At 42.5% G+C, this 25453-nt stretch overlaps 1 protein-coding gene across 1 annotated transcript in view; it reads right to left on the bottom strand.

Moving 5' to 3' along the window:
- Positions 1-25453, bottom strand: part of LOC139390210 (small G protein signaling modulator 1-like) — an 80542-nt gene that overhangs the window by 18081 nt on the left and 37008 nt on the right. Inside the window, exons 4-19 of the mRNA XM_071137467.1 lie at positions 19868-20030; positions 19435-19587; positions 19251-19318; positions 18956-19101; positions 16984-17121; positions 16503-16627; positions 14617-14684; positions 14189-14352; positions 10500-10620; positions 10181-10345; positions 5446-5572; positions 5184-5248; positions 4835-4980; positions 3603-3731; positions 3328-3519; positions 2967-3038 (exon numbers count right to left, since the gene is read on the bottom strand). Of these exons, the coding sequence (XP_070993568.1) occupies positions 2967-3038; positions 3328-3519; positions 3603-3731; positions 4835-4980; positions 5184-5248; positions 5446-5572; positions 10181-10345; positions 10500-10620; positions 14189-14352; positions 14617-14684; positions 16503-16627; positions 16984-17121; positions 18956-19101; positions 19251-19318; positions 19435-19587; positions 19868-20030 (2042 nt within the window). The remainder of the gene's footprint in view (positions 1-2966; positions 3039-3327; positions 3520-3602; positions 3732-4834; positions 4981-5183; positions 5249-5445; positions 5573-10180; positions 10346-10499; positions 10621-14188; positions 14353-14616; positions 14685-16502; positions 16628-16983; positions 17122-18955; positions 19102-19250; positions 19319-19434; positions 19588-19867; positions 20031-25453) is intronic.

The following is a 25453-nucleotide window of genomic DNA, read 5'->3' as shown; positions in this document are numbered from 1 at the left end:
AGTTACCTCTGCTGCAGAGATAAGTTAGAGTTAACTGCAACTCAGATTGCAGCCCAAATAAATGCTTCAGAGTTCAAGTAACAGACATCTCAACATCAACTATTTAGTGGAGACTGGGTGAATCAGGCCATCATGGTCAAATTGCTTCAAAGTGCCTCACTACTAGAGGACACCAAAAAGATGAGATTTGCTTGGGCCAAGAAACACGAGCAATGGACATTAGACTGGTGGAAATCTGTCCTTTGGTCCAAATTGTACATTTTTTGTTCCAACCTCCGTGTCTCTGTGAGTAGGTGAACGGTTGATCTCCGCATGTGTGGTTCCCACCTTGAAGAATGTAGGAGGAGGTGTGATTGTGTGCGGTGCTTTGCTGGTGACACTGTTAGTGATTTATTTAGAATTCAAGGCACACTTAACCAGCATGGCTACCACAGCATTCTGCAGCAATATGCCATCCCATTTGCGTTTAGTGGGACTATCCTTTGACCCAAAACACACACCTCCAGGCTGTGTAAGGGCTATTTGACAGAGGAGAGTGATGGAGGGCTGCATCAGATGACCTGGCCTCCACAATCACCCAACCTCAACCCAAGTGAGATGGTTTGGCATGAGTTGGTTCGCAGAGTAGAGGAAAAGCAGCCAACAAGTGATCAGCATATGTGGGAACTCCTTCAAGACTGTTGGAAATGCATTCCTCATGAAGCTGGTTGAGAGAATGCCAAGAGTGTTTATGCCAATATTTATGTAACTAGGCAAGCCAGTTAAGAACAAATTCTTATTTACAATGACAGCCTACCTCGGCCAAACCCAGACGATGCTAGGCCAATTGTGCACCGCCCTATGAGACACCCTGTCACGTTGGTATGAAGAGATTCTGGAGACAGGCGCAGAAACGCACAATAGGGTTTTTTATTAAGCCCAAATTACAGCGTCCCGTGTAAAGGCACAGGGACGAAGACCAAACAAACACGTAACAAAACAAGGTAGAAACCCAAAACAAAAGAGGGAGGAGTACCTCGAATAAATAACACGTGCACAATGATTAACACACGGGACGAGACCCGTAATCATCTGCGCAATCCACAAGGGCACAAAAGTCCAAACCACACAGCACAGGTACTCACACGCACCAACGGATGGAAATCAAAGGGCACACTTATACAAGTACTAATCAGTGGGAATAGGGGACAGGTGTGCGTAATGAAAGTTCCGGAGGGATCCGTGACACTCCCAATCACGGCTGGATGTGATACAGCCTGGAATCGAACCGGGGACTGTGACACTATTTCATAGTTTTGATGTCTTCACTATTATTCTACAATGTAGAAAATAGTAAAAATAAAGAAAAACCTTTGAATGATTAGGTGTGTCCAAACTTGACTGATACTGTACATTTTATAAATGCTATTTGCATACCATTTAACTAGAGTTTTTAAATTGAATTTATAGAAATATAATCTCTATTGTTCTCTGTTGACTGTATGAATCTGAAACGTGTTAATTGATTGAATTACTTATACATCCAATTAATGATGTTGTTAGATGTTTCAATTATGACTTGGGTCCAATGGGTGGGGATTGCTATGGGTTGAGAGTGATCAGCCAATCATCAGAGAGCATTGCCTTCTTTAAATTGGGTTGCCTATGGTTTGTAAACCAAAGACTAAGGTAATATCCAGGCCAATACCAATATTTATACCAGGACATTGGTCCCAAGATCCAGACCCAGTGAGATAAGACTTTATTTTTGTTATGTCTCAAGACCAAGACCACTAAATCAAGAGTCCATAGGCCCTTTCTTCAATCGTAAGAAACTCAAATAGAGTAAATTTGAGTACAGTAGGATACAGTATAGTACAGTAGAGCACATTATAGACATCTATGTTTTGGCCAAATAGATTTGGGAGCCCCCCTGCTGGCTATACATTTCAATACAATACTTTTTCCTGAAGTGTACACTTGTCCCCTACCCACATGGTGGTCTTCTGTAGCTCAGTTGGTAGAGCACGTCACATGCAACTTTAGAAGGGACTTATCCTCAATGGCGCTGCCCATGCTGTCACAAACGCCATACTGCCGCAGATACAAATATATATCTCTAATGGTGTCAATTGTTGTGACCATTTCAGTTTGTACAATTTTGACTTATTTTGTATTTAAAAGAATCCCTATAGTTAGCTATTTTCCATTTGGACGGATGTACATCCCAGCAAACATATATTTTAGTCACAAAGGCGTACTTCTTATACTTCTTGATACATTAGTGACACTGTAAAAAAAATACATGAAGATTTACCAACTTGCTCACTGATTTTCTCCTAAAGGTTTGCAGGACAGACTACTCACCATGTGGGGTACAGTCTCGTCACCTGGTGACATCTGCAGGGGTGTGACTTAAGGCACATTTATTCTAAGGTCTTCTAACATGTGTGTTTCAGTAGTGACATCAAAAGTTGGGACAGCCTTTGAGAAAGCTGTTTAAAAAGAAACCAAACTACTTATTAGATCAGTGTATTTCAATGTAACAATACAACTCAAATCATTAATTGCTTTATTTTCTATGAAGTTCAGGAGTCAGGGTTCGGGACAGCCACCGCTAAATATAAACAATTACTTTATCCTAAATTGTGTACTATATTACTTTGTACAATATGTTTTATTGCCTTGGATTGAATTAGAACATATCATGATGTAAATAAATGTCTTAAGTTTGGAGACTTAAGCGTTTTTTAAATTGTTTTTGCGGGAATGGGACTGTAATTTGCTAAACTTTTGTAGAATCACCTGTATACAGGCAGGCAAGTGTGTATTCAGCCCTGTGTGTGTTATTATTCGTATGGTTAATTATTAGGAATAATTGCTACTTTCAATTATGTGAGCATAGAGGGGGATAGAATGATATACAAAATCAATGTAACATTTCATCTACAGTATTTAATAGGACTCTCAGAGTGCATGAGGGGTACCTGGGTGCTGCTGCTGGAGTCACTCTGCAGGCGAGCCAGGCTCTGTCTGTCTGAGCTGCAGCTCCGGGAGGACTGGCATGGTTAGTACCAGAGAACCAACAGGGGAGAAAACAGGTCAATAAAAACCTGGCACAACACAACATTCTAATGTGGACAAGTGATTCTGTGGGCCTGTATGCAATGATACGTAACTGTAATAAAGGCCGTGTATTATTGGTGACCCAAGTGAACACTTCACTATATGCTTTGTACTTTGAGGCGTTGGAGATCTAACATCTTGGTCAAAACAACATATTGGACCACCGGGTATCTTGTGTGCCACAAGGCTATGTGTGCGTGTGGACAGGTGCGCGCGCGTCACCTCATTGCTGATGCTGGAGTCATGGTGCAGCATCCTCTGGACAGGGTTGGGATTATCCACGCTGGCCGAGACAGACAAGCACTTAGCCAGCGCCGCTGCATGCTGCTCCTTCTCCCGCTGCCGCACGATGGCCTCGCAGCCCAGCCACTCGCTCATGGTCTGCTCGTAGCACGCCCGCACCTGCTCATCCACCTGCAGTGTCACAGGGCAAGGGTCAGGGGTTGGAGGTCAAGGGGTTTTGGTGGTGACATCTAAATGGCAAGTGTGACACCAACCTCTTTCCTGTCAGACTCAGACATGCCAAACTGGTAGTGGCCCAGGAGGAAGGGCCACACCTCCTTACGCAGCGAAGGATCAACACCGCCGAAGTACACCAGGCGCAGCAGCTCCTGCTCGTTATAGGCCTGGAGAGCAGAGAGGGACAGACCTCAGTCAATGAGATATAGAAATTCCTCTGTACAGACTTGGGTTCAAATACCAGTAGTTGTCGTTTTCTTTAAGTTACTAGTTTTGTGAGTTTGATCGAGCCTGTCTAGAGTGCGGGTTTTACTTTTAGAACTATTCCATTGGTTCTATTGTGCCAGGTGAGCCCAGGTCGGAATATACTGTACAGTACACACAACGATGTACCCACACATGAATAGACTAACGTTTACATATACTGTACACTGACCTAAAACAATTCACAAGAACACATTGTGTACAAAACAAAAAAAGCAGGCCAGTGGCTTATCTAGAGTAGATCAATTATTCTGCAGAATGGTTGTGTACACTGGATGTCAGTGGGGGTCCTAATTCACTGTTGAATAATGTATAATACATAATAAAAAAAATATTTAACTAGGCAAATCGGTTAAGAACAAATTCTTACTTACAATGACGGCCTACCCTGGCCAAACCCGGACGACGCTGGGCCAATTGTGTGCCGCCCTATGGGACTCCCAATCACGGCCGGTTGTGATACAGCCTGGAATCGAACCAGGGTGTCTGTAGTGACGCCTCAAGCACTGAGATGCAGTGCCTTAGACCGCTGTGCGGGAGCCCATAATCTAGCCCTTTTAGCTAAATGCCCAGATTGAATACAGACAGTAGGACTGTACAAACACAGGATTGGACACACATGGATGAACCAGATAGATTATTAGCTGAATCCCTCCCATTGGTTGATTAGTCAACTGAATCCCACCCATTGGTTGATTAGTCAACTGAATCCCACCCATTGGTTGATTAGTCAACTGAATCCCTCTCATTGGTTGATTAGTCAACTGAATCCCACCCATGCAAATGTCTGTTGTTGATCTTAATGGCAAGCCACCCTTGCATACGTTTGGTTGTGTGAGTAAGAATGTGGTGAGTAATTTGATGATTAATGGGTGAATATAGATGAGTGTGTGTGTGTATGTGCACGTGCATCTCGTCGCCAGGGGGTTTGGGCTGGTTGGTACTGTACAGTGTGTATCTCTGATGATGTTAGCAACAATGCTAATAATGTGATGGTGATACTTACAGTGCAGTCCTGAAGGAACCTCTGCCACACCTCAGCGGTGAGGCCCGTGAAGGCATCGCAGGGCACATCGGGTGCCACGATAGTGTGGTTGACCAGGGCCGAGAGGTGTGTACGTACAGTGGATAGTTGACGACAATAAGCTAGCCCTGAAATATAAAAACATAACCGCTTTCAAATGATCCTCATTTCTGAGATAAAGTATTTAATAAGGCGTTCAAACATCCGACACCTAATTATTAGTTGGACGCTAGGCTAATTGATGAACTGTTTGAAATTAAAATACATTGCAACGCATTGCAAATCATCTAGGAGTAGAAAAGATAGAAGAGTTGTGTTCACAATCACATACAGCCGTAGAACGCCCGGGAGATTATCTGATACTTCATTTGGTCACACAGCAGCTTCAAAGGGGCTCTGTAGAGGGAAACGGCATTTAAATCAAAGTGTCCTCCATAATGCCTTCTCTTCGATCTTCAGCCTTTACCGATCCTACTGACCTGAGAAAGATACGAGCTCCACAGACCCGGGTTCAAATACTAGTTTAGGTCAGTGGAATCGGTAAATGCCAGGGATGATGTCTGGGTAACCACCAGTGTGTGTCCGTCTCTGACCTTTCATGGTTGCAACCGTTGGGGGGTCCTCCATCTGAGAAGCTGCCCTGGGTACAGGATGAGTAGGAGGACTTCCTGGGGATGGGCTGCCAGATGTTGGCCCCCTGGTCCATTAGCTCTGGAGCCACTGCATCACAGAACAACGCACACAAGCATCATGGTTAGCGCACAGTATGAGGTTTGAAATCAGCCCCACGAAATCAGCCCCACGTCAAGTACATAAATCAAATACTTGAAAGTATTTGAGGTGTACCTGATTTAGCTTGGAGTTGCCATTGTACTGGGCAAACTATATCAAGCAAAGCTCAAGTATTTGTGAGTATATGACTTATATGTACAGGAAACTGCCAAAATAAAGGAAATGTAATGAACGCCGGTGCTTCCACACAGGTGTGGTTCCTGAGTTAATGAAGCAATTAAAACATTCCATCATGCTTAGGGTCATATTTAAAAATGCCCAGTTGCCCATTATTTTGGCTACCATGGCTAGAAGAGATCTCAGTAGCTAGGTTTCCATCCTCTTGGCGATAGTTTCATGGCGAATATTCAAAACACTCAGCATGAAGTAAATGTGCATGTTTTCCCACCAGTGTTGTGTTTCCACCAAACTGACTTGTTGCGGATAAAAATCAGTGCGTGATGACATAAGCAAAAAAAGGTACATTTTGTGTGCACTAAGTTTTCACGTACTGAATAAAAATCTAAAGTTCAATGTGTTTCCACTGCATTTTCAACTCTAACGATAGTTTTGTCACAAACTGTTGCGTTAAATAGCAAATGTGACCACTCTGGTCTTGACACGTACGCTCTAGCCAACAGCTCACAGATACAGTGCAGGTAGGCTGCGTGAGTTGGCTGGTCTACATGATGAGATTATTCATATTTTTAGTGGTCAAAACGGCAGACAAGCATAAATCATCATGTCACCAGAAGAAGACTCTCGATATTTACTAGAAAGGAGCATCAAACTCATCACCTTGCTCTTTCACCAACCTGTGAAGTTCATCATCATTTATTTAATCTGTAGCCAAATAAACTGAATGGTTTATTGAGTCGTAGTGGGACAACCACACTAGATATCATCGCGTGACTCCAAGTTCACTTTGATATGATGGTTATTATATCAATATTTGTGCATAAAGGCCTTTCCATCGCAATTTCTCGCATAATACAGTTGAAGACGGAAGTTTACATACACTTAGGTTGGAGTCATTAAAATTCATTTTTTTCAACCACTCCCCAAATGTATTGTTAACAAACTATAATTTTGCCAAGTCGGTTAGGACATCTGCTTTGTGCATGACATAAGTATTTTTCCAACAATTGTTTACAGACAGATTATGTCACTTATAATTTGCTGTATCACAATTCCAGTGGGTCAGAAGTTTACATACACTAAGTTGACTGTGCCTTTAAACAGCTTGGAAAATTCCAGAAAATGATGGCTTTAGGAGCTTCTGATAGGCTAAATGACATCATTTCAGTCAAGGAGGTGTACCTGTGGATGTATTTCAAGGCCTAACTTCAAACTCAGTGCCTCTTTGCTTGACATCATGGGAAAATGAAAAGAAATCAGCCAAGACCTCAGACATTTTTTTGTAGACCTCCACAAGTCTGGTTCATCCTTGGGAGCAATTTCCAAATGCCTGAAGGTACCACGTTCATCTGTACAAACAATAGTACGCAAGTATAAACACCATGGGACCACGCAGCCGTCATACCGCTCAGAAAGGAGACGAGTTCTGTCTCCTAGAGATGAACGTACTTTGGTACGAAAAGTGCAAATCAATCCCAGAACAACAGCAAAGGATCTTGTGAAGATGCTGGAGGAAACAGGTACAAAGGTATCTATATCCACAGTAAAACGAGTCCTATATCAACATAACCTGAAAGGCCGCTCAGCAAGGAAGAAGCCACTGCTCCAAAACCGCCATTAAAAAAAGCCAAACTACGGTTTGCAACTGCACATGCGGACAAAGATCGTACTTTTTGGAGAAATGTCCTCTGGTCTGATGAAACAAAAATAGAACAGTTTGGCCATAATGACCATCGTTATGTTTGGAGGAAAAGGGGGAGGCTTGCAAGCTGAAGAACACCATCCCAACCGTGAAGCAAGGGGGTGGCAGCATCATGTTGTGGGGGTGCTCTGCTGCAGGAGAGACTGGTGCACTTCACAAAATAGATGGCATCATGAAGAGGGACAATTATGTGGATATATTGAAGCAACACCTCAAGGCATCAGTCAGGAAGTTAAAGCTTGGTCGCAAATGGGTCTTCCAAATGGACAATGACCCCAAGCATACTTCCAAAATGATGGCTTAAGGACAACAAAGTCAAGTTATTGGAGTGGCCATCACAAAGCCCTGACCTCAATCCATAGAACATTTGTGTGCAGAACTGAAAAAGCGTGTGCGAGCAAAGAGGCCTACAAACCTGACTCGGTTACACCAGCTCTGTCAGGAGGAATGGGCCAAAATTCCCCCAACTTATTGTGGGAAGTTTGTGGAAGGCTACCCGAAACGATTGACCCGAATTTTAAATTGTTTAAGGCAATGCTACCGAATACTAATTGAGTGTATGTAAACTTCTGACCCACTCTGAATGTTATGAAATAAATAAAAGCAGAACTAAATCATTCTCTACTATTATTCTGACATTTCACATTCTTACAATAAAGTGGTGATCCTAACTGACCTAAGATAGGGAATTTTTACTAGGATTAAATGTCAGAAATTGTGAAACTGAGTTGAAATGTATTTGGCTGCCTCCCGGGTGGCGCAGTGGTTAAGGGCGCTGTACTGCAGCGCCAGCTGTGCCATCAGAGTCCTGGGTTCGCGCCCAGGCTCTGTCGTAACCGGCCGCGACCGGGAGGTCCGTGGGGCGACGCACAATTGGCCTAGCGTCGCCCGGGTTAGGGAGGGCTTGGTCGGTAGGGGTGTCCTTGTCTCATCGCGCACCAGCGACTCCTGTGGCGGGCTGGGCGCAGTGTACGCTAGCCAAGGTGGCCAGGTGCACGGTGTTTCCTCCGGCGCATTGGTGCGGCTGGCTTCCGGGTTGGATGTGCGCTGTGTTAAAGAAGCAGCGGCTTGGTTGGTTGTGTATCGGAGGATGCATGACTTTCAACCTTCGTCTCTCCCGAGCCCGTACGGGAGTTGTAGCGATGAGACTACAACAATTGGATACTACGAAATTGGGGAGAAAAAGGGGTAAAATTCAAAAAAAAAAAAAAATATATATCTCTTGATCGACCAAACAAGTGGACTAAATGGGGTCAACCCTAAAAAATAAAAAAAAATAAAAAAAAATAAAAAATAAAAAAAAGAAATGTATTTGGCTAAGGTGTATGTAAACTTCCAACTGTACATTTTACAGACACAAAAATATCCCACCATGTCAAACAAAAAAAATCTGTTGCATTTATAAATTTGCACCAAAACATCCTGTTTCCATCATAGCTGTTGGGATTTTGTTTTTAAAAAGGTATATCTTAACTTGCATAAAAACTGTGGATGGAAACGTAGTTAGTGACTTCAAAAGAGGGGTCTCAAAGGAGCATAAAGGGCGTGTGAGGTTTAAAGGGTGTGTGAGGTTTAAAGGGCGTGTGAGGTTTAAAGGGCGTGTGAGGTTTAAAGGGCGTGTGAGGTTTAAAGGGCGCGTGAGGTTTAAAGGGCGCGTGAGGTTTAAAGGGCGCGTGAGGTTTAAAGGGCGCGTGAGGTTTAAAGGGCGCGTGAGGTTTAAAGGGCGCGTGAGGTTTAAAGGGCGCGTGAGTGTGTCTCAGTCACCAGATTGCAACCCAATTGAACACTTCTGGGAGATTCTGAAGCGCCGCCTGAGACAGCGTTTTCCATCGACAAAACACCAAATCATGGAATTTCTTATGGAAGAACAGGGTCGCATCCCTCCAACAGAGTTCCAAACACTTATAGAATCTATGCCAAGCGCATTGATGCTGTTGTGGCAGCACATGGTGGCCCAATGCCCTAATAAGACACTTTATGTTGGTGTTTCCTTTATTTTGGCAGATACCTGTATTTGACCCTGGTCAAACTCTGACCTATACTGTAACTGCACAGCCTCAAACTCTCAGACACAGTCACATTGCACAATCATGATTTGGACACCTCTGGAGATGATTCTCAAGACACGAGCACAGCTGAATTAGACAGATTGGGTATGATACTGGACATGATCCTTCATTAGATTAGAGGATAGGTTAATAGCTGCCATAGAGGTTAGGTGGTATTGGAGAACAAATCAAGCACATCACCAAGGACATTTGGGGAATCAAAACATGTCAATCTGTGGAGGGTGTACAACTGTCTGTTGGCATCGTAATGGCGACATTCTTATTGGGCTTTCTTTATTCTGTTAGCCCACACATACTAAAGTTCTTCACGCAAATGTTTCATAGACGTCAAGGCATGCATTTCTGAGTTGTGTGTGCACCTGAACTTAGGATTCAGCCTTTAACATGTCAATTTCAACATTTGCTATTTTGCTACTACTCTAAACCACTATGCACCTTGACATAACGTTTAGATTTTTCGATTGGAAGACCCGTGGTCAGCAACCTGTTGTCCAAGAGGGACTGAGGTTAAGGAAAGGGGACAGAGAGTGCATGATTAGGGGACTCATTTGTAAGGTTTTCAGGGAGGAGACAGAGTGCGAGGCGGTGATTGAAGCAAAGGAAGTGGACAGACAGACAGATGGAGGAGCTGAGGTGTGGCAACATTACAGCTGTTCCCTGTGGTGGTTGAGGAGTGGTCTCTGGGATAGCTGCAGGAGCGCTTAGGGACCACCAAGATCCCTTTGGTCAGGGGCTGTCCTCTCAGATGGAGGGAGAAGGAGCGGGACAGGAGAGGAGCCCCCGGGGAAACACGGGGAGGGTGTGTTATAGTCACTGGAACGGACAATGAGGACAGTTGGATAACAAAAATAAACAAAAAACCTCACTCCGGGGCCACCTGAAGTTAACAGTCGGATAATAGGTGTCATGGAGCAAATGAAAACCAGGATATTACCAGTGCTCTGGAGGAGGGGTCAAAGTCACTTACCAAACTCTGATTGGCTGTTGGGGAACAGGATGCGGAAGACATAGTCTGTGGCCTCATCCTCCTCCTTATCGGACACTAAGTCCGAGGAGCCCTTGTTTCTCAGTTTAGGGAACACCTTCCCCTGTAATCAGAAATTAGGTGTATAGTACATACAATAAATGCCAACAAAAACATTGTTAGAAGGTGGTAAACTGTAGCTAAATCTGTACCTAGATTTCTTAAACATCCACACTTTCACCAAACAGGAGGACTGCCTGTATAAGCCATATTTAATAAGGTCTGTCTTAAAGCAGCCATGTGTGGTTAGTTTTTATCATTTATTTTGCTCAGTAGACATGATGTAGTCTTTACGGTCTAACTCATACAGTGCCTAGTGAAAGTCTACAAACTCCTTTTCCAATTGTCAAAAAAGGCATTCAATTAGATTTTTCCCCCTACAGATTTACACAACCTGCTCCACATTTTCTAAGTAAAAGAAAAAGTATAGAACACTTTCTAAATGTAAAAAAAATTCACACCGAGTTAATACTTGGTGGAAGCAGCAATTCAATTTTTTTTTACAGATGCAATTCAATTTGAATAATATTCTACTCTGTACAACTCTTAAGGAAACATACTCTATATATACAAAAGTATGTGAGTGAAGAGGCAATTTCAGCCACACCCGTTAGCACACTGCCATGGAATCTACATAAACAAACATTGGCAGTAGAATGCCCTTACTGAAGAGCTCAATTACTTTTTTATTTTTAGGAGCTCAATGACTTTCATCGTGGCAATGTCATAGGATGCACCTTTCCAAAAAGTCAGTTCCTGAAATTTCTGCCCTGCTAGAGCTGCCCCGGTTATTGTGAAGTGGAAACATCTAGGAGCGATAACGGCTCAGCCGCAAAGTGGTAGGCCACACAAGCTCACAGAACGGCAGCAGCACAACTGTTCAGGAACTTATTGAAATGGGTTTCCATGGCAGATCAGCAGCAAACAAACATAAGATCACCATGCACAATGCCAAGTGATGGCTGGAGTGGTATGAAGCTCGCCGCCATTGGACTCTGGAGCAGTGGAAACGAGTTCTCTGGAGTGATGAATCACACTTCATGGTCTGGCAATCGATTCGGCGGATGCCAGGAGAACCTGCTCCAATGCATAGTGCCATCTGTAAAGTTTGGTGGAGGAGGAATAATGGTCTGGGGCTGTTTTTCATGGTTTGGGCTAAGTCCCTTAGTTACAGTGAAGGGAAATCTTAACACTACGGGATACAATGACATTCTATACGATTCTGTGCTTCCAACTGTGTGCCAACAGTTTGGGGAAGGCCCTTTCCTGTTTCAGCATGACAATGCCCCCGTGCACAAAGCGAGGTCTGTACAGAAATGGTTTGTCAAGATCGGTGTGGAAAAGCTTGACTGGCCTGCACAGAGCCCTAACCTCAGCCCAATCAAACACCTTTGAGATGAATTGGAACGCCGACTGCGAGCCAGGCCTAATCACCCAACATCAGTGCCCGGCCTCACTAATACTTGTGGCTGAATGGAAGCAAGTCCCTGCAGCAATGTTCCAACATCTAGTGGAAAGACTTCCCAGAACAGTGGAGGCTGCTATGGCAGCAAAAAAGGGGACCAACTCCATATTAATGTCCATGATTTTGGAATGAGATGTTCAACAAGCAGGTGTCCACATACCTTTGGTCATGTCGTGTACAGTGCATTGGGAAAGTATTTAGACCCCTTTTTCCACACTTTGTTATGTTACAGCCTTATTCTAAAATGGATGAAATATATTTTTTTACTCCTCAATCTACACACAATACATCTAGAAATGTTTGCAAATGTATTAAAAATAAAAGTATTCAGACCTTTTCCTATGAGACTCAAAATTGAGCTCTGGTGCATCCAGTTTCCATTGATCATCCTTGAGATGTTTCTACAACTTGATTCCATTGATTGGACATGATTTCAAAAGACACACGTCTATATAAGGTCCCACAGTTGACAGTGCAAGTAAGAGCAACAACCAATCCATGAGGTCGAAGGAATTGTCCGTAGAGCTCTGAGACAGGATTGTCTGCAGGATTCCCCAGACCGAGGGTGATTGACCGTCATCTTGAACTTCTTCCATTTTCTAATAATTGCGCCAACAGCCATTTCACCAAGCTGCTTGCCTATTGTCCTGTAGCCCATCCCAGCCTTGTGCAGGTCTACAATTTTATCCCTGATGTCCTTACACAGCTCTCTGGTCTTGGCCATTGTGGAGAGGTTGGAGTCTGTTTGATTGAGTGTGTGGACAGGTGTCTTTTATACAGGTAACGAGTTCAAACAGGTGCAGTTAATACAGGTAATGAGTGGAGAACAGGGGGGCTTCTTAAAGAAAAACTAACAGGTCTCTGAGAGCCGGAATTCTTACTGGTTGGTAGGTGATCAAATACTTATGTCATGCAATAAAATGCAAATTAATTACTTAGAAATCATACAATGTGATTTTCTGGATTTTTGTTTTAGATTCCGTCAACTCACAGTTGTACCTATGATAAAAATTACAGACCTCTACATGCTTTGTAAGTAGGAAAACCTGTACAATCGGCAGTGTATCAAATACTTGTTCTCCCCACTGTAGGTACGCTTCTCACTGGTAGGGACATCAGGAGTTTGTCAGGATCCAAATAAATAAGCACAGGGAAAAAGCTAGAGGAAAACCTTTTTCTGTACTTCTATTTTTTTCACTTTGAACATGTGGATCAGGTTGTGTAGATCTGATGGAAAAACATCAAATTGTATCCCTTTTTACATTTAATTTTAAGGCAGCAAAAATGTGACATCTATGCAAGGGGTGTTTTAACCCTGGATTGCTGACGCTATGTATTGGCCATTGAGAGGCTTTGAAGCCACTGGTCAGTCATATTGGTACTCCCCAGTAGGAGCATTCAGCCATATTGGTACTCCCCAGTAGGAGCATTCAGCCATATTGGAACTCCCCAGTAGGAGCATTCAGCCATATTGGTACTCCCCAGTAGGAGCATTCAGCCATATTGGTACTCCCCAGTAGGCGCATTCAGCCATATTGGTACTCCCCAGTAGGCGCATTCAGCCATATTGGTACTCCCCAGTAGGAGCATTCAGCCATATTGGTACTCCCCGGTAGGAGCAGTCCTCCATAGGAATGAATGGAATTCTACAGTATTTAAATTCAATGTTTAACTGACAAAACTACATTTATTTATGTATTTTTTTGTTTTAGTGAGGAAAGTAACATTAAGGATTTTTGAAAAATATATTTACATTTGTATGTTTAGTTCACATAATATAATTTAAAAGAATACATTAGGGTGTCTGTAATAGAATAAAACGTTGTAAAAACTAATGTAGACATTAAGAAATGCATTTCTATAGCTTTAAAAATATATTTTATAATAGTGGAAGAGTGCAAAGATGGAGTCACGGTGGCTTCAATAGTGCGCCCCCCTATCAGTCAAGTGTATATACAGTACATATACATATCATTGATGTGCATGTTCCAAAATAACCCAATATTTCCCCCCCCCCCAAAATCGAATAATTCAATTAAATAATATTTAGCTCTGTCAGGGACCCCCCATTCACATGGTTGTATTGAACTGTTGAATGACTAAACAGAGCATCCCCCCATGTGTCACCCCTCAGATAGTCCCTTGTGAGTAGACATCCAGGGCTGACCTTTCCTCTCTGGGACCAGAGCGGAGGATCCAGCTGGCCATGGGGCAAGAGGCCATTCTCCAGGCAGGAGAGGAACTGGAGCAGATGCCCCCCTCTAGGGAAGCGCAGCGGGGGTCTCTGGATGCCGTCCTGGCTCACCAGCACAACCGTGCCCCCGCTGTCCACTGCAGAGACAATATTATACCTTTTATGGACCTTTTAAACCTATTATTGCAGTTTTTATGGGAAAATCATTATGAAGAAAATGTGCAAATAGATTATCCATTGTAAGGATATGAACAACTTTATAAACAAACCAGAGCTAGCTGTTGTTGATATCAGTAGCTAGCAGACTAGCTCCATAAAAGACACGCCAATTACATTCCAGACATTACATTGAGCCTGTCCTCTGAATGTTTACCTCCACTAGCCTCTGCTGGTGAACCTACCCTGCTGATGACAGTGCAAATAAACAATTTCCTCCAGACGGATGGTCATAGCGTAATCCCAGTACACACTGAAAGAGATGGAATCAAAGCTGGGGTTATTGAGACATCACTCACCTAGCAACAATGAGCTGAACAACAAAGTTGGCCAATGGGATATGTGTATTGTATTACTCTTGGTATCTGTAGAACTAAGAACCAGATGCGTGTTTTACATGTTCTTTAACGCTTTGACACGTACGAACATACAGGTGTGATCATTCTACAGTGGTCCCTGCAGCGTACGCTCAATCCGTTGTGATTAGAACACTTCTTTAGAATGTCTAGTTACGATTGACGCAACAGTCAGCGTTTGAGCTGGCCACGCTGTTTTTTTCACAGAAATATTTTGCACAAGCACAGTCTTTACAATGTTATGTCCTCAATGTTTATTTTTGGATGCAATGTTCAGACATTCATAGCAGAAGCAACAGTACCACACAATTCTCATCCAAACTGGAAAATGTAGGCTACATTATATGAATTAGCTAATAGCAATAACTATTTACAATTCATCACATCACGGGTGACCTCACCAGTGATCTAAATAATTGAATAAAAATCTAAAGTTATCCGACGATGCGTCGTTTGTGCACACCGCCATGTTAGTTTTTTTTGTTGTTGAAAAAGAGGTTACAAGATGAGTTGGGTCTGTTTACAGTATGCATGTTGAAGGGAGGGTGTCGTCTACCATCATTCACTTCCGTCATTCACTTTACTCGAAAGACGAGTGAACCATCCTTTCACTTGGTTTTGTATTAACATCTTTGGTCTGACAGACGTTTACGTGACAACCAGAATGCATTGCATGTCAACAAATATGGAGCTACACATAGCTGGAAATTAGCTTAGCATAAGCTCATCATAATCAGTACAACCTTCCAAAAAGTATTTTACAGACATCATATGTGTCCATTACAATCTATGCAAGAATCGGAATGCATGATTTGTCACCAGTACTTGAAAACGTGAATAAAACAGTAAATACACTCCATACATACAGTGTGCTACAGTAGAAACGACAACACGATATACATAAACTCTAAAGATAACGTAATAAGGCACTTCACTTTGATAGGAACACACACATATCCACACACATATTATTAGTAGTGAAGGCAATGCGAGCGCCAGATGGAAAATGTGCCAGGGAGGAAAAGGTTTGTGCTTGGGCTCTCGTCAAAAGAGTTTGTCTAGCTCAGTAATGCCTCAAACGTAAATTGTCCACAACAGCGAAATGGGCTACGTCTATGTGAATTAATGAGGAGGCAGAACACACCTCAATTCAAATTGTTGTTAGAAAATAAAACTTGTTCAAATATAATTGACAAGTTGAAACATCGCCTATAGATAATTGGCAGGCAGCGGGCCTTGGTTTGAGGGCAGCGTGGGTTAACTGTCATGTGGCATAACAATCACATTTTGGAACAGTGAGTGCATTCTGACATCACCCGCATTAAAAAAAAAAAACTTGCGCCTTGGGGGTGACCATTAAGAGATTTTGGAACTCACGTGTGAAAAGGTTAATACAGCCACAAACATTACGGCCTAAGAACCACAGTCACTAAAATAATAAGACTGGTTGATTTGAAATATGCATGAACATTTCCCCATCAAAACCGTTCCCCTGCTGCCCCTGAAAGCAACCCTCATTATATCCCCCTCTCCAGAGTTGACCCCAGGACAGAGAGCCCTCCTTAGTCTCACTCAGACAGACACGCTGCATGATTTAGTGACACTGAGCTGCTGCACCAATTGCAACACACAGGTGGTGCATGTCATCGCTCTGTTGTGCCATCTTGACGTACATAAATAAGAGACATGATCGTTAGTGAATTGCCCCTCCACACCTGTGTTCATAGTCCAGGTCTCCCACAGAGCCGTTCATCAGCTGATTGGGCGTCCACTTCAGCGTCATGATGTCGGCGGTCTGGTGGAGAGAAAGGTATCCTGGGATAGCCTCCATGTCATCCCTCTGTAACAGCAAGAAGGATATTAGTTTGACGATCTGTTTTCTATAGTGAACTATGAAGAAATGTTTGACACTTTCACAGTTTAACACTTTTTGTTACAGATTGGCATTAGAAATGTGTCTCCGAATGGGTCTACTGTTTTGTGGTGTTAACAACGGTGTATTCGCTTTCACTGAATATTTAAGAGTTTCTGAAAGCTATCATAAATATGGAGGAGTCCGGGCACTGACAAGCAACGACAATATGACCAATCTCTCTACATATTTTATATGGCTCTGAGCATATCTAGAGATGCTAATTTCTTATTTGTACAGTACATAGAACACTCCTAGAGATGGGAGAAGGATGAAATGTTTACCGGCTGCACCAGCACGTTGTTCTTTCCAAACAGAAGGGTGGCTCTGTTGTTTTGGTGCAGTGACTCCACATAGTCCCGGGCTGAGGGCGAGGGGGAAGGTCGCTCATCAATGCTGCTACTTGAATGTCTCTTCTGGATCTGGAAACACAGACAATGTGTATGTTTTTACCCCCATTCCACTCCATCCATTCATCCATCCAGCTTCCCTATATTGGCAAATTAGTTTGTAGGTGAAAACGTGATTTGGTGATGACATTTCACTTCCTTATATATTCGTAATCTAATACATCCGCTAATAAGCACCGATGTCTGTTGACAGAGGGTTGCAGTGAAACTTTTTGGGATTTTTCATTTTGTCGTCATCTTCCAAGTTGTTTCCGTGGGTCACAAATAGCAAAATTAGCATGAATTAAGAGCAAAAGGCTTTGGAAATAAAAAGCTTTTGGTACGCTCAGTGCTCCGCTGACATTTCACAGAGATACACTTTTTTTTGTGAAAAGGAACAGAAACTTCACATTAATTCGATACTTTAGAATTAAGGTAAGGAGGCCATTTATCTACTTCCCCAGAGTCAGATGAACTCATTGAATACCATTTTTATGGCCAGTATTAAGGAAGTTGGAGGTAGTTTTGCGAGCCTACGCTAACTAGCATTAGCGCATTGCACTAACACTAGTTAGCAACTTCCTTCAAACTGCATACAGACATAAATATGATGTCCACGAGTTCATCTGCCTCATTGCCAAAATCCCAAAGTATCCCTTTAATATGAACATGAAAATGCTGCATTTAATATCTTAACTCTATATTGTTTTATGTCCTCTGGATTTGAGAAGAAAGATGATGAGTTCAATGGTGAGCCTCACAGGTAGCCTTAATTCTCGCACAGCATCCAGCCTTGCTGACGGGCTGCTATTTTACAGATGTTTTAAAACTTTTTTCCTCCCGCCTCTAACTTAGTCACCCTAATTTTGATCATCCCTACACAGGTAAAAACTCAGATACCTTTTGAATGGGGTATGATAAAGACATGAGGTTTGGACCATTCATTTTCTTAGAGAATTATCTACACAATTAATATATCATTTTATCCATTGGTTAAAATATGCATTTTTGATTGGACACCCTACACATCAATGGTACAAAATGTATGTATTGTGCCATATTGGGTGGCAGGTAGCCTAGTGATTAGAGCATTGGGCCAGTAACCGAAAGGTTGCTAGATCGAATCCCCGAGTTGACAATGTCAAATCTATCATTCTGCCCCTGAACAAGGCAGCTTAACCCACTGTTTCTAGGCTGTCATTGTAAATGAGAATTTGTTCTTAACTGACTTGCCTAGTTAAATGTAAAAAATATTGTTCATTTAGCGCATTTAGTTTGTTTGATACTAATGTCCACAAAAATGATCCACTGGGAATGAATTAGCGATGATTCAACTTATTCAGCTCTGTAAGAACCCTTTAAGCACTGTATTTGAGTCAGGTTGCTACACTTGCATTTGCTTGCTTGAAGAAAAACTAAATGGGAAACCATCTCGCCACTTTGTTTGTGTTGACAACGCCCATTACATTTGCCTCTGGGTTAAAAAAGGATACAATGCTGCAATAAGCAACTCTCCATTGTCAACGTAACATGGGAGTGGGATACGTGGCGAGAGGTTTCGAGTTGCAGGGGTCATTGACAATATGAAAATACACTCGTCCTCTCTCACGGGACGCACTGTGCTCCTTAATGCATTGACAACAGCAGGTCTTTCTTCCACTGAAAGAGAGAAGCTGAGGTTGGCTTCAATGACAGGATTGGTCACTGATAACTGAGCTAATTGTGTGCAGTGTCAGCCAAACAAAGTTGTGAAATAATCAATACAGCGACGTATATGGGATAATGTGCTCATGGCCAATCCTATTTGGGGGAGTTTGGTAGACTTGTTGGAGGAGATTCAGACCCCTACTCTTCCCAGGAACCTTACACAAAGGGCAGGCCTCTTGGTGGGGGAGTCCTGTCTGCAGTGACCACTGTGGATGCGGTGTCTCTGGACCAGCTCGTCTGCTGAGGGGTCTGTCCAAAAGTGGTCCGCCGTTTTCATCTTCGTGTACTCCAAGGCACAGGGCCCCACTGCCAGAGTACAGAACAATGGCATGAAAAGATGCATGTGAGGAGAATCCCTTACATCAATTGGTGCCCTGTGTGAGTAGAATCCCCTTCCCTACACTGATATAATGTCTGAGATGAGATGCATGTGAGTAAAAGCTTAACAATGTTACCTAACAAAGAGGCCAGAATGGGTCCGTCCACCGGATCCATCAGAATGGCCTCTTTTTCGTAGAATTTACTGGAACATAAAGATGTGATGGAGGTGAGCCATGAATTTCTGCATTTTAATTTCCTCCTCCTTGCAGGTGACCATGCCATTTCCACCCCCCGCCCCCCTCCCCCAATATGACTCACCTGCTGTTCTCCACGAGGTAGAGCACGATCTTGTCCAGCACCTTCTCGAAGAGGGCCGTGCGGATCCACAGGTTTCTGACCACCTGCGGGCTGAGGCTCGACAGCCTGGGCAGTCTCCGTACGCTGTCCTGGTTGGGCATGCTTTGGTTCCGCCTGAGGGAAGGAGGAACCCAGCAGTTTCCTTTGTATTACAGTATGTTACATCTTTGTTGCATCAGTAAACTATAAATATGTGTGAGTAGATGCCGTATGACAGAAATCGTGACAAGGACTTGTTAGAAGTACTATACAGTAACAGCTCTTTGATTTTGAATGCTACAGTCTGTCTGTACAGGGATCCGGTGGTGTGTGTGTGTGGATATGGTGTGTGTGTGTGTGTGTGTGTGTGTGTGTGTGTGTGTGTGTGTGTGTGTGTGTGTGTGTGCGCTCTCACTTGCTCTCGATGATCTGTTCCAGCTCATGAGCCTTCCTGCACAGCTCCTCTGCCGGGGTGAAGCTCTTCCCCACCTTCATGAAGAGCGCTGCTATTTTATTGCTACGCAGGAATCCCGCCGCTCGCCGCTTAAGCCCATGTAGAACGCAAGCCTCCACCGCAGCTGTGTACACACACACACACACACACACACACACACACACACACACACACACACACACACACACACACACACACACACAAATAATAGTAACTTCTAAAGATTGATGGGAAACACCACAGGAGAGTTCACTGAAAGTATTCATCATGATGACAAGGTTACGTTCTGCATTTTCCTTTACTTGTATTATTTGTTAACTTGTCGACAAGTTAATAGGATATTTATTGTAATAAGTGATATTGAATTGTGTTTGGTTGTAGACAAACTGGACTTAAAGCCAGACTAAGTCAGTGGCACAGACGGAGTTATCCAAGCAGAAGATAAATCTCCTTCAAATGTTGATTTATGGTTGTTTCGACAATTCAATATCACTAAATATCATTACATTTAAAATCAGAGGTTGAAACCCTAGGGCAAATATTCCCACTCATTTTTATTTTATTTTTTAGCTCTGAGCAAATTTCAGGTCTGCTGAAAACTTGATCGTTTTGAAAATTCTGTGCTTCTTCCAGCGTGCGTTTACTGTGAACACTGAGGGTGTAGCCACTTTAAGTTACAGTTTTAACAGTGGCCAAGTAGGCTACTGTAGCTATTTGATCATAATGTAGGCCTACCCGAGTGGCCTACCATCAAAATCAATGAAGAAAATCGCATCCCATAACATTTTAACATGGAAGTTGCTGTTCTATCATTCAGCCTACAGTAGCAGCCAATGTGTGTTGTTCAATGTAGGCCTTACAATCCATGAGACTTTTGAGAAAACATTAACCTGTTTATCCACTTGTCCTTCAGACAAAATAAAATGCATTGGGGCCTCCCGGGTGGCGCAGTGGTTAAGGGCGCTGTACTGCAGCGCCAGCTGTGCCATCAGAGTCCTGGGTTCGCGCCCCAGGCTCTGTCGTAACCAGCCGCGACCGGGAGGTCCGTGGGGCGACGCACAATTGGCCTAGCGTCGCCCGGGTCAGTAGGGGTGTCCTTGTAGGGGTAAAAGGGGTAAAATTCAAAAAAAAAATAATAAAAAAATAAATAAAAAAAATAAAATGCATTATTATTCCCATGCCATTATTACAGTGAATCAGACAAATAATGCCTATTCGCTACTTAGCTTATTCAAGCATGTCAAAATACAAAAAAAACTAAAACTACAAAACTGCCCCTTTAAGACAAAAAAAATGTCTTTACCTGACTTGCTTTTCAAAGAAATAGGAAGAAAGCGCATTTTATGGCTTATAAAAGTGTTGAATACAAAGTGTTGACAGTGCTGAGTAATATCTTAAACAGCATCTCTTTGTTGTATTCTCTAGTCTCTCTCTAGTCATGGTTTTAAACGTTTTGAGATCACACACTATCAACTTTGCTGTAGCTTTCTTTTATACCCGCTACCTTACTGCGTACACGGCCATCTGAGCCATCCGATTGGCTAGCGGTAGGCCTATACTTGATTTGCTCTCTGGGCCCGCCGGGAAGGCAGAGCTTGTACCTTCAGACACATGAAATGGTTCAAAATCGCAACAGTTCGCCTACCTGCCCAACAGCCCGAGACGAATAAAAAAATAATAATAGGAACACAGGGCTTTATCGTTGGCTTTTTAACAGAAATGTTTGGCAGTCAACTAGGAACGCCTTGGATCACGATCGACCGGTTGGTGACCACTGCTCTAGAAAGTTCAATCTCTCTGTGGGCTGATATTTCTGCACCGGCAGTCCAGGGGAGCTGCGCGGCAGTCTCGGGCTACTGCGCTAGGGAACATTGCCTTGGCCAAATTGTATTGTCTATTTTTTTGTTGAATTCAAAACAATAACTGTTGATGACTTTACAAATGCTATACAGGCCTAAATAGCTTCATTGATGTTATGGGTGATAAACTATTGTCACATTTCATTTGCTCTGTTAAACCTACCCTTTGGAATGACTTCGATAGCAACAGTGAATCTATTTCGTTTTTCAGTGGAGATCTCTCAACAATCATTCTCACGATAGCACATTGGTAATAGTCAGTGACAGATGGCATAGCTAAACCGGGTGTGGTTAAAACTCTGGATGGGAGACCACAAGTTTGCTGTAGATAGGTCAATGCTCCAGTAGGAAGTGCTGCCCAATTATTTATTTTTTCTGATAGTGGATTTAACCGTTGAAGATCTGATGTTGTTTTAAAGGTACAAATTCAGCATATTTTCAACAAGGTTTGTCTATGTAGAATTTTGGTTACAAGTTCGTTTTTTTAAATCCACATTTTCCATGTAGATTCCACTTCACAATAGGATGACAAATTAAGTTGAAACAGTGTTGATTCAACCAGTTCGTGCCTAGTGGGTAACTTCTGTGTAATTATGACTCAGCCGCATGATAGACACTTCAGACAAAGCTTTGCGGCTTGAGGCTCTTATGAGTGGCTCAAAGAAGCCAATCATTTTTGTCAGGTTATCCATAAACGTGAGCTTTGCAGTAAATACAAGTGCACAGACACACACATCCATACAGTACAGAGACACACATCTTCCTATAAGGCCTATGTGGCATGCCTTGAGCGGTGTTGACATTTGAGCTCTCTCTCAGGACTAATCCTGTTGTTCTGCTCACATGGGGAAGGCCATGGTCGTCATGGAAACCCCTGCTGATGGAGAGCTTCAGCACTGGGACTGAGAGAGCAGTGGAGGGCTCTCTCCCTCTCTGACAAGATTACAACAGGATAAAGGTGTATTTTTTAGGACTACAAAAATACATGTTAAAGGACAAGTGCAGTCAAAAACGTGATTTCCCTATGTTTTATATATAATTTCCACACTATGAGGTTGGAATAATATTGTGAAAACTATGATAATGCCCTTTTAGTCCATGGTGACATCGTCATGCGGTAGATTAGTGAGTAGACCATAGGGTTGACCCCATTTAGTCCACTTGTTTGGTCGATCAAGATTTTTTTGTCGAGCAGTGGCAAATATCTAAAAGCAAAACGATGGTACACGAGACACCTCGTGCGGAGAATTAGTATCACTAGTACTAGTGCACCATCATTTTAAGTTCTCATCTACAACGTTTGCTTGGGTTACAGACATTTCTGTTAATGAATTCAATTATATTATTATTAGTCTTACCGTTGTCATTGCAGAAGTGGGCACGTTGTTTGCAGAGCGCACAACCTAGGCTACACTTGTGAGGAAAAAGTTTGGGTTTATTTCATTGTCTGTTGTTTGGAGCGCTCCTGTCCATCTTGAGTACTGACATGCACCGGATTACGCATAGAACTAGGCCTAGGCTACCTGGCCTCCGCGCAAATGTAGGCCTATAAATGTGCCCATTTGGGGATCTGATACTATTTCTGATTGACTTAACTCACCATCACCGTGGAGCTTCTCAAAGTAATTTTTTCTTCACCTCAAAAAGCAAGTAAACAAAGTATTTTTTCACATCTATAGAGAATGACACTAGCTCCACAACATAGCCTATTTGAAAAATCTTTCCAGCTCTCTCTTTCGATAACCACTCAGCATGAAAGGGGAAAAATGTCAGGCTTTGATCCAGTGGACATGTCATAAAAAGGGCCCACCTGATTACTTCTTATCCCTTATTATTACTTCTTATGGGGCTCCCGAGTGGCGCAGCGGTCTAAGGCACTGCATGCCAGTGCAAGAGGTGCCACTATAGTACCTGGTTTGAATCCAGGCTATATCACATCTGGCTGTGATTGGGAGTCCCATAGGGCAGTGCACAATTGGAGTAGGCCATCATTGTAAATAAGAATTTGCTCTTAACTGACTTGCCTAGTTAAATTAAAAATGAAAAAATCCCTTGTGCAATTAGCCTAAAGCTGTGTCTGTCCAGAGATCACTGTCTCCAGGAAACTCCAGGGCCCAGAGATTTTTATAAAATGTTCCAAGTTTGCTAGTGTGAGCTTCAGGCCAGATCCAAGTTAATAGTTGATACAATGTTTCAAGTTCCTTGCAGACAGGCCATGCGTAGCCAATGTGATTTATAGGATATTTATTTTTATCAGGATATTTTCTACCTGCAATGTTTTTATTTGTTGGCTTTACGTAGGCTTTTTATTTTTATTTTGACATATTACATATTGGCAATGGCAATACTTTCACATTTGTATCATTTTCCTTTAGATAGAATTTTGATTAACCACATGACATTGATTGAGATATTTCGACATTATTATAAATGAAATGAAACTGTTCCAAGGAAATGTGCATTTGAAAATCATAAGTGGCACGCAGATGTGTAGAAATGTACGATAACATGGCACTCCAAATGGAAAAGGTTGCCGACCGCTGGTGTAGCCTATTACCAGCAACTTCAGGAGCGTAACGACAGAATCTGCTAAGGCCAGTAGCAACGGAAGGAGGAGGAGAGACAGGTTGTTTTTCTTCTGGTTAGGCTATATTTATCTCTGGCTCCCTCTTTAGGGTATTTTGTGTGTCTTCATGTTTAATTGCAGTGCTTAAAGCATCAGACAAAGCAGCCTACATATAGTTGATTTTATTCAAACATCTATATATGGAATAATTCACTTTTAACATTTTAACCAATATTTTAACCAATCGATTGGTCAAAAGAACAGATGACTCTGTCAACCAAGATTTTTTGGGGGTCGGGGACAAAAAATAGGCCAATAAGTAAGAGAGTTCCAAACACCTCTGCCAATAACTGCTAGTTTTCCATTTTCCCTTCTCCACTCAGACCACTCCCAGACAGTCCTAGCTAAATTCTTGCTTGAGAAATTGCTCTTTGCTAAGAAGCAATGTTGGTTTCTTTTTTTTAAACCATTTTAATTGAAAGCAATCACAGTAAGGTACCAAAAACGATTTGATATTGAGATAATAAAACCTGACCATGACTTCCTGAAAAAATGCCAGTCTGCGATCTGTGATTTTTTTTTACCAACTTAGCCCACCGGCTCTACAGTATCCTCATAACATAGCCCATATGAAAATCATTACCATATCATGTCCATTATTGCACTGAATAACGTATCATGTATAAAAATAGCAACAACTGTAAAGTTTACACAGATCTGCAAATAATAAATGAAACCATGTAATCAGAGTTTTTGTAATGTTGGAGCAGTTTTCTGCATACACTCACTGATACAGTATCTACTCTCTCTCTCTTCCTTTCTCATTATCTCTGTTGTCTTTTCCTTATTATTACAGGGGAGAGAGAAGCGCCATTTGTAATAAAACTCAAGAGGTCTCAATAGGATGCCCCTTGTCTTTCCAGCTATTACAAAACAATTTCAAATATTGAAAACAATATTCCAGAGGGTGAAACCTACTTGGCTTTGTGATACTTTGGCTCAACATAGCCCGGGGACGATGCAACCAAAGCAATATTCACCGCGTCAAACATACCCTGTGGTTGAAGCAGTCACAGGAAATGAGTGGCTGGACCCGGTCCTCTCTCTACACAGGCACTCTTA

Source organism: Oncorhynchus clarkii, chromosome 30, assembly GCF_045791955.1.
Source record: "Oncorhynchus clarkii lewisi isolate Uvic-CL-2024 chromosome 30, UVic_Ocla_1.0, whole genome shotgun sequence".
NCBI classification, from domain to species: Eukaryota; Metazoa; Chordata; class Actinopteri; order Salmoniformes; family Salmonidae; genus Oncorhynchus; species Oncorhynchus clarkii.
Note: the sequence above shows the minus strand (reverse complement) of the source record. Positions and strands in the feature narration are given on the sequence as shown.